Source organism: Grammomys surdaster, unplaced genomic scaffold (genome assembly GCF_004785775.1).
Source record: "Grammomys surdaster isolate TR1022 unplaced genomic scaffold, NIH_TR_1.0 125863, whole genome shotgun sequence".
Classification (NCBI taxonomy): Eukaryota; Metazoa; Chordata; class Mammalia; order Rodentia; family Muridae; genus Grammomys; species Grammomys surdaster.
In genome coordinates this window covers 3,248,035-3,258,351 of record NW_021620689.1, presented here as the reverse complement: position 1 = coordinate 3,258,351, position 10,317 = coordinate 3,248,035, and the positions used below count along the sequence as shown (strand labels likewise).

The window sequence follows — 10,317 nt, the reverse complement described above, 5'->3', positions numbered from 1 at the left end:
CACACATACATACATACATACATACACACACACACACATACATACATAAATACATACATACACACACACATACATACATACACACACACACATACATACATACATACATACACACACACACACATACATACATACATACATACACACACACACATACATACATACATACATACATACATATACACACACACACAAAACCGGATAATATATTATTCTGTTACATTCTCACAGCAGTCAAACTCGGATTTAAGAAAGCGGATTAACTTGCCCAAGTTTAAGTAACTGGGGGGGCGGGCACTCCATTTAGGCTTCATTTTAACCAGGCAAATGGTTGATGTGTGTAATCTTAGCTACTGGGAGGCTAAGAAGGAAGAATTTCAAAACAAGTCTGAAGCTAGCCTGTCTCAAAAATACCCGTAGAATAAGAGAGACTTTTCATTTTAGCGCCATTAATTACTAGAGGGAGAAAATCTGCTCTCTGCAGCCATAAAACAAGAAGATATTCCCACAGTTCTAAACTAGCAACTAGACTCTGCAGCGAAGCAACAAAGAAATAACACTTGCTGCTGAGTGGGGGAGGGCAGGGGCAGGGCTAAAACCCAGGTGATTTTCACTCAAACTGACAGAATGAAGTCTGAATTATATTTTAAGTGAAACTCATAGACCACACCCTGTGCTACCAGCAGGATTCCTTCACCCTTTCTAGCATATTGCCTAACAAATGAGAACACACTACAATCTAAAGGCTCTCTGAATGGAATGGAAGAAAAGAGGTACACATGTTTCTTCTCTGTTGTTGCAGTTTATCTTTCATGTTCCTGCAGTGCCAGGAATCAAAGAGGGTCTTGTACATGCTAGAGCCATGTACACCACCACTAAGCCACATACATACTGTATATATGTGTGTGGACATGAAGGTAATGAGATCTTGCTATGTTGTCCTGGCTAGATTTGAACCCCTGGCCTCAAAGAACTCTGTCATGCAAGTTCTATGTAAGCTCAGAAACTGTATACAGCACAGCCCTATCACCTTTCCTGAAGACCTAAAATGCGACTTCCCAGAGGGGAAGCTACTAGAAACCCTAAAGCCCCTGCTCCTGTGTAGCCCCATCTAACTACAACTACAGCAGGTGCTTCTCCCTAAGTCTGTTGCTATAGTGACAGCAAAACTGAAGCGCCATCTTAAGGACATCGCAAATCAGAGCATTGGAAACTCAGATTCAGCTCACCAACAAAAACTCATGACATTACCACCAAGTTGTTCACGCAGCCACCAAATCTTCACAAATCCAATGAAGAAAACAGACCTAAAGGAACTCTTAAGTTTCATGCAGGAAGGTACAAGCTTGACTTTCATTAATGAAATAGTAGATTAAAAAAAAATTCCCCAGGGCTGGAGAGATGACTCAGCAGTTAAGAGTGGTTAAGTCTCTTCCAGAGGTCCTGAGTTCAATTCCCAGCAACCACGTGGTGGCTCACAACCATCTGTAATGGGATCCAATGCCCTCTTCTGCTGTATCTGAAGACAGTGACAGTGTATTCACATACATAAAATAAATAAGTTTTTTTTTTGGGGGGGGGGGCGGGCAGTGGTGGTGCACGCCTTTAATCCCAGCACTTGGGAGGCAGAGGCAGGCGGATTTCTGAGTTTGAGGCCAGCCTGGTCTACAGAGTGAGTTCCAGGACAGCCAGGACTATACAGAGAAACCCTGTCTCGAAAAAAACAAACAAACAAAAAATAAAATAATTAAAAAAAAAATCCACAAAACAGAGCCACCTGGAACAAAAGAGACAACTGCTTATTAGTATAACTATTACTGCTGTGGTGTTTCTCTAAGAACCTTATAGAACTAAGCATGTTTATTTCTGTGACTCTATTCTTTTCAATCATTTTCTACTACAGAGAAAAACTGGTCAAGACAGGAACAAAAATTTCAGTAGGGTGGAACTAGGTTCAAATTGCTAAGTGGCTTAACTAATTTACCAAGTGACTCAAATTTCTTACCTACAAGATATGGACACTACCACCCACATAATGGGGTTAAAAGACAAGGCTAATGATATAATGTCTGTAAAGCTCTTGGCTTAGTGCCTAACCTATGGTAAATCTCTTTTATTCCCATTTATGCCTGGAGCTAAACATTAGGATCCATCCCTAGCTCCCACAGGGATCCAGTACACCTTTTTCTAAGCTGTATTCTGAGGAAAGTAGATCCAAAATTTTCTTCTTAGATGGGGATGCTTCTACTACTTTGCTGAGTTAACTGATCACAGGACTAACCTGTGCATGGACCGTCACCTAGTATAACCTATGAACATATGGCTATGCCTTCTCAAAAAGCAGACTTTTGGGACCTACTTATTCAAGTCTTTTCCTGATTTTTTGTAGTTAACCATTTATTACCCACAGTTTTCCTTGAGAGAAAACAAAAGTTAAATTTCAGTCACTTGTTCACTCTGTGTACATGAATGGCACTTTATCATACCCCAAGTACTAAGTACCATGAAGCACAAGGAAGAAGAGGAAGAAGAGGAGAAGGAGGAAGAGGAGGAATAGGAGGAAGAGAAGGAAGAGGAAGAGGAGGAGGAGGAAGAAAAGGAGAAGGAGGAAGAAGAGGAGGAGGAGGAAACAACTCACATGGTAGTGAGGTGGAGGCAGGAGGATCACAAGTTCAAGGAGAGCATGGGTCACAAGAGACCTGCTCTGGGAAGGATGTGGGGCACACAAACTAAAAGTCCTCAACACCTCAAAATGGGCTTGAGCCAAACCTAGAGAAAAGACATTCTGTTAGTGCTATAAAGACATGTGGCCCAAAGAGTCCAGTTGATTACTGTTTCAGTTTCTTCATTTGGACAATGCTTAATAATAATAAATAAGTAAGCCATCATCGCCCATTCATCTTCAATCTACCATCACAGCTTTTAGATGACCAAATTCATGGAATGTCCATCTGTAGAGTGAAAAATTATAGATACTGGGTATATAGAATCCTTTTTAGACATAAAATATTCTTTAGGCTTTCTTTACAAAGACATGGAGGCATGAAGCAAGTTAAGAATGTGGACAGACTAATTACGGGAACTGGCTAGAATGCAATTTAGCCAGGTGGAACCAAGCTGAGAACCATAGTGACAGGGCAAGGCCGAAGTAACAGGGCAGGACCACATTCTTGAGAAAGATAATCGTACAGAGAGTTTTCACCTGACCCTGACTCCCGTAGCTTGGGTTCCTTTGGAATGTTCCACTATTTTCATGTCACACCACCCTAGCAACCTCTCACCCCCTCCCCATTCCTTGGTTTGTGGTTTTTCCCTTTAAAAACCCCTTTCAAACTGGCTGTCGGGGTCAATTCAGCTCCTCCGTGGGCATACGAATTGACCAGCAGCTAGCTGTCACGCCCTAATAAAATCTCGCAATTGCTCCGGTACATGGTGTCTCGAGCAGATTACTGGGTGGTCGCGACTTTCTGAGATTCGAGTAAGGGTCTCCCCTCTAGGGAGGTCTTCACATCCACTTAATGAATATTCGTTGACTGCTCATTTTATGACAACAAAGACAGTGAAGGCAACAAGGCCTTGGCTTTGCTAAGCTTACTCCTAGTGCAGGGATCAAGTACAAACAAACAAACAAACAAGCATGCAATATGCCAAAAATAATAATACCTGACAAGTATTATAAGTCATACTAGAGTTTCCAGAGCAATTTGTAGACAAGCTTTGGGCAAGAAAAAGGAAGGAGGTCTGGTGAGGTAGTGATTCAGAGATGTGCTGGGTTAGCTATCAGCCCAAGTGCAATCACTGTAACCCCTCCCACATAAAGGTGGAAGGAGAGAAGCAACTCCATAAACTTGTCCTCTGACTTCCACATTTGGCCTAGAATTCCAGGTCAGGTGGAATTCCAACCCCAAACCCCTTTCTTCAATGGCAAGGTGACATACATGCAGATGTTCACTGCAACAATGGTACTTTATTCACACAAGTGAAGGCAACACAGCCCTTAAGTGTGGCACAGCTGTGAGATGTACCACTCACATCACACTCTATACATGTCAAGATGAAGAAGCCAAGCGCTCTTCACCATCACTGACAAACCCCACAAACCTTAGGGCTGGGCATTTAGCTGAGTAGTAGAGCTCGGGCCTTACATGAACAAGGCTGGAGTGGGCACAGTGGAGATATAAAACATACGAATGCTAGCACATACTCTTATGATCCCAAATCTGCTGTTAATGCACAAAAGTACATAAGGAATGATATGTGCCAACCTCAGAAGGGCATTTACCACAGAGCAGAAAGAGCAAGAAAGCAACATATCTGAAATGCTTTGCTTCCTTAAAGAAAAAGAAGAGGAAAATGCCTCAGAAGAATAAAGACCAAAATATTAACTTCTGCGTCAATGTAATGTGTCTGACTATACACATAAGGACTGCATATGCCTCCGAGTCCTTGGAATTTTTATAACTAAAAATATGTTAAAATAAAAGAACTCCAACCATTTAACATATATCTTAAAATATTAGAAACCATAGTCTCTCTATTAAGATATCAGTACTTCCAATCTCATCAGTACTAGTAAAGTTTTCATCTGGAGCCAACCAGATTAAATATATATAAATAAAAGTATATTCAACAAAATATCTTGAGATTAAAACCACCATCTATCATCTACATGTACAGAAACATCAATGTGCTAGTTCATCAACACCAATTGCGAAGACTGGCTAGAATGACTGTTCTGCTGGTCCGCTAACATCTAACAGCTCTGCTTTGTGTATTTCTATAGTTACAACCACATACTTATGTATAGTAACAATGTATTACAATATGTATGTACATGTTGTAACCTTGATGAGAACATCTAATGAGTATATAGACAAGATAACTGAATCTTCAAAGCTCAAGCCAGACAGAACCCTAGCATGGAGAGGGGGAAGCAAACGCAAAGTTCCACCCTTAACCAAGAAGCTCTCTGCAACTCTACCTGCTAGAGAGGGGGAGAATCGGTTTTCTGGGCATGTATAACAAGCATATTTCCCTGCTGCTCAAGAGCAGTCGGCCAACACAAATGGAATCCAGGTTTGTTATGTATGTATATGTGAGGTTTGTCTTTTTCATTTGTTTTGTTTGTATGTTCTTTCCACTGAGAAAGGAAGAACAAGAAGTTTCATGGACAGGGAAGTGAGGGGAATCTGGAAGAAGTTAAGTTGGGGGAGGAAAATAATACAATCAAGATATAATGTAGAAAAAAGTCAATAAAGATTTTTTGTTGTTTTTTGTTTGTTTGTTTTTTAAAGAGAGATGAAAGCATTATCTCCACAGTGTGAGGCAACTCAGTGGTTAAAGGTGAGTACTGCCAGGCCAGAAGACCTGGAGACCACAGGATAGGAGAGAATTGTCTCCTGAAAGCGGTCTGACCTCCATATGCAGCCTGAGTGTGAACGCACATACATGCACTTAAAAGTAAAAAAGAATAAATCACATCATTATTTATCATAGTCCCACACCCAAAGTGCGGGAACCCAAATGCCCATCTTACTCATGAAGAAAGCGGATGGCATCTACAGCTTGCCCTCTAAAAATACGAAGTAACAGTGAAGCTGATACATGCTGTAACACAGCTGCAGCTAAACATCATGTTAAAATCAAAGAAGCCTAGTGTTGAGGCACATACTTGTAGTAAATGTTTTTATGTATGTATATTACATACAACATATAACATGTATGTGTGTGTAGAGGGGAATAGTTAAATTACTATTGCTTGGCACAGCGGTGCACTCCTTTAATTTTAGCACTCAGGAGGAAGAAGCAGGAAGACCTCTATGAGATCAAGGCCAGCCTGGTCTGCATAGAGAGTTCCAGGACAAGCAGCCAAAGCTACAAAGAGAGACTCTGTATCAGTAGAGAGGCAAAGAGGGAAGAGAGAGGAAAGAGGAGGGACAGAAAGAGGAGAGGGGACAAAGGGAGAGAAAGAGGGAAGTATAAGAATGTTCTAAAGCTGATGTCACTGGACCTCAAGTTCAGATCCCCAAGTGAAGCTAGCAGTTTACAGGCAATACAGTAATACAAGACATTGTTAGAAGAGCCCCAAGGGATACTATCAGCATCTTAATAAACTCAATAAGATAAACGTCCTGAATTCTTCAATACATTGTACAGGGGGAAAGACAGATTTGATACAACATACACACACACACACACACACACACACACACACACCTATTTTGGATTCTAAGCCAAATAAAACTTATTTTTAACAAGCAAGATCACTGGGCACATCATAACATTGATCAAACATGTGATGATTTTATAAAGTATTAAAATTTACGACATGAACTTATTGTGGCTTTCTTAAATAAAAGGACCCAATCTCTCAGAGATACATACCAAAATATTTACAGACAAAATTATACAAGATCTGAGTTGAGGTCTGAGGAGTGAATTATGCTAGTAAATGAAATTATGATTATTATGAGTTAATTCTTAAACTAGATGTTGGATATGTGGTAATTCCTTACTATATTTTTCTACTTCCATAAATATGCATTTTTCATAACAAAAAATTTGTTTGTAAAGCTGAAAAGATTGCTCAGCTGTTGAGAGGGCTGACTGCACTTGTAGAGCCAGGTTTAATTCCCAGCACTCACACCATGGCTCACAACCATCTGTAACTCTGGTCCCAGGGAATCCAACATCCTCTTCTGGGTGGGCATGTACAGATATATATGCAGACAAAACACCCATATACATAAAATAAATACAATTTTAAAATTAAAGAAGGTATGTTTGTAGTCTTAGGTATAGCACCTCCTGCCTGCATCCCAAGCAACCTGCCAGACAGTCACACCCTCAGCACGGAACGTCTGGAATGGGAAAAGAAAGCTTCCTAGTGTCCATCTCCTCTATTGCCACGTCTTCAACTGAGAGGAATGGATTTTTACTCTTTGGCTTCTCTAAGTTTCCCCCCTTTCAAGGAGATTTAGTTGCTGTCAAGCTAAACAGAGACATAGCAGGTATTACCTTATACCTGTGAGTATACTATTAGGTGCTCACGTCAAAATGAAACAGCAACAACCTCCTCATACCCTCGAAACCACCTCTGTTCATAAGGGTCTCAGTCATGTATAAAGGCTCAACAAAATTTTTGCTCCTACTCTGAAGGGTATAGTCACTTAGCTCAGGTTTCCAGCTATTACTATACTCAAACCTTGCCTAAAGACATACTGTAGTTCTACAAAAATACACACTAATTCCACGCATTCCAAACCTTACTCATGCTACAGAACACCAGCATTGGCTCTAAACCAAAGTTCCAAGAAAAAAGCCTGTGATTGCTGAGAATTTTCTCAGGGTCTAAGGACTCTAAGATACCTGCTGCTCTGCCTTCAACCAGGAGGTGGTGCAGTCTCTCCAACTAGGATGTCTCACAGGCCTCACCCCTGTGCTTTTTCACACCTGCTGAAGGATGCTCCCTCCATGTAGCAATTGGATAGCATGAGAAACAGCTTGTTAGGCTGGGCTAAAATTAACTTTAAAAGAACATTCTTTTTACTAAAAGAGAGTTGTTCTTTTCTAACAGCAGTCCAGACTTTAAAAGAATTTGTGCCAATTTAAAAAAAAAAAAAAACTCAAAAAACAAAAAAACAGTACCAGGAAGTCCTCAAGAGCATGTAAATACTTCAGGACACCACAGGCTCTGAAAGCTGCTACAAGCTGTGCTCCCAGCACACATACAAACAGCAACTAAATGGCCATGAATTAACAGGCTTAAAGACCAGATGAAAAGAGTCTTATCAGATTGGGTTAGATTCTTCATGCATCCTAACGAATCAGGCCCAACATTTCCCTACCTCTGATGATGAGCCCAGGTTTGACTTCACTAAAGAAAACAGACTTCTAATTCCAGACTTCCAGGAACAAGACGAAACCATAAAAGAGAAAAATCTCCTTGCATTTCATAATGCAATGGGGATTTGGGATACAATACTTTATCTGCAGACACATCTTCTTTTCGTTTCCAACTCTGACCCACCCATCGTTGATAACTGCCAAACACAGAGCAGTAACTCAAGTTCTTCCCGGAGAAGGCAGCATAGGCTGATAGGCCATGCACAGACTGAGCAACAAGAACCCCAGACTGTACCTGGAAGTGCAAGATAATGGTCCAGATCAGGCCCAGGGTTAGCTTGGGATTGCCATCTGTGATGTCATCATTGCGGATATTCACTAGCTTCACCTGAAAAGGAAGGCAAGGTGGTCTCAGAGCCTAAGAAGTTTCTTTTCTGGATGGATTTTTACTTATTTTCAGTACTAAAATACAGTTGAATTAATTTTTGGCTTAAGAGTCTATGAATTCTAATACTTTTACAGTACCACATAAAACAACTCTCATTATTCCGAAACAGGCCCCGTGATCCCTGCTTTCAAACAGTTGAACTTGCCTCATCCTGAGGTCCTGACAACCAGCTCATTTCACTTTTTCTAGAATATCATATAAATGGCATGTTGGCATGTAACTTTTGGTCCTAGACTGCTTTTCCCCATCTACTGAGCATAAAGTTCTTGAGACTCCCGTCCAAGCTGCTATATGAATGGCTTGTTCCTTTTCACTGCCAAGGAATATTATTGTACAGATGTCCTGCCCTGAGCTCGCCCACTCATCCACTGAAGGGTTTATGGATTATTTCCAGTTTTGGCTATTTCTGAGTAAAGCTCCAACATTTTTGTTCAGATTGTTGTATGAATATATGTTTTCATTTCTCTAGGGTAAATTCCGTGTATGTGTGTGTGTGTGTGTCTGTGTGTCTGTGTGTGTGTCTGTGTGTATCATACAAACTGTCAGATTATTTTTAGTGTAGATGAACTATTTTGCACTTCACCAGCAAAGCAACCTTGTGAGCTTATGGCACTGCAAATTGCTTCGTTAGTCAGAACCCTGACTTGTTCTGTTCTTTGGGAGGTTAAGAGAGATGCCCCTTCTCCATCACCACTCCCTACTGCTCTCTCCATTTCTCTTTCTCTGTCAAAGATCTCTCTTCTTCATACAACACCCATCTCAGCTTTACTTCTAAGGCCCATTCCAAGACCACAGTGTATTCCACTGTGGAATTCCAAAACACATTCCAAAAACACAATATCCACAGACCCATAAATCCCCACTCCTCTTCAATGATCTGCTGTCCGATTTTGTAGGAAATTGAGAGGTTTTGTTTTGCTGGTTCTTCGAAAAAGGGTCTCTCTGTGTAGCCCTTGTTGTCCTGGTCAATATGCAGACCAGGCTGGCCTTGAAGCAAGATCCTGCCTCTGCCTTCCAAGTGTTGGAGTGCTGGGATTAAAAGTGTGTGTTATTTGTTTGAACATTCATTCATTCATTCTGAGTGTTTCACTTATATCATGTATGTCCATTGTCCATGGAGGACAGAAGACGGGTATCATATCCTCTAGAAACTGGAGTTATAAGGTAGAATGTGGGTGCTAGAAACATAACATAGGTCCTCTGAAAGAGCAACACATACTCTTAACCACTGAGCCATCTTTCAGATCTAAAACTGATGATTCTTTTTTTCTTTTTCTTTCTTTCTTTCTTTTTTTTTTTGTGGGGGGAGGGGTGAGACAGAGTTTCTCTGTGTAGCCCTGGCTGTCCTGGAACTCACTCTATAGACCAGGCTGGCCTTGAACTCAGAAATCGCCTACCTCTGCCTCTCAAGTGCTGGGATTAAAGGCGTGCGCCACCACTGCCCGGCTCTTTTTTTCTTCTAAAAGATTTATTTATTTTTATGAGTACACTGCAGCTATCTTCAGATACACACCAGAAGAGGGCATCAGACTCCATTACAGATGGTTGTGAGCCACCATGTGGTTGCTGGGAACTGAACTCACACCTCTAGAAGAGCACTCAGCGCTCTTAATCACTGAGCCATCTCTCCAAACTGAGAATTCTTAATTAAGCTGTAGGCTTTTAAAACAGAGTGTGCCGAGCAAGCCATTTAATTCAGCCCATTGGTTTTTTCTATCATTCTCTGGCAGAGTTTCTGTTACTTGCAACAAGCTGGAAGGGGAGGTCTATGCTCTGTCTCTTCCATTGAACTATCTTAAAGGACCTCTGTTACCTCTACTCAGAGGTTACACTAAAACTCAGCTGGGAAAGTTCTTCCCTTTTCTGTATCTAGGTTCTAATCTCTGGGTGTGGTGTAGAGGTGGGAGAGCCTGCCCTTCCCTCCAGTCTGGGAGTTCTGATTCCCTAGTCACCAGTCACTTACTCACTGACCTGGAGCTGCCAAAAGGGCAGAACCAGTTGAGTTCATATTCCACAGTCCTACC

At 41.2% G+C, this 10,317-nt stretch overlaps 1 protein-coding gene across 3 annotated transcripts in view; it reads right to left on the bottom strand.

Annotated features, from left to right (window-relative positions):
• Positions 1-10,317, bottom strand: part of Macf1 (microtubule actin crosslinking factor 1) — a 211,707-nt gene that overhangs the window by 175,129 nt on the left and 26,261 nt on the right. For all 3 annotated transcript variants that reach the window (XM_028790128.1, XM_028790130.1, XM_028790129.1), the window contains exon 5: positions 8,141-8,233. In XM_028790128.1, coding sequence (XP_028645961.1) covers positions 8,141-8,233 — 93 coding nt within the window. The remainder of the gene's footprint in view (positions 1-8,140; positions 8,234-10,317) is intronic.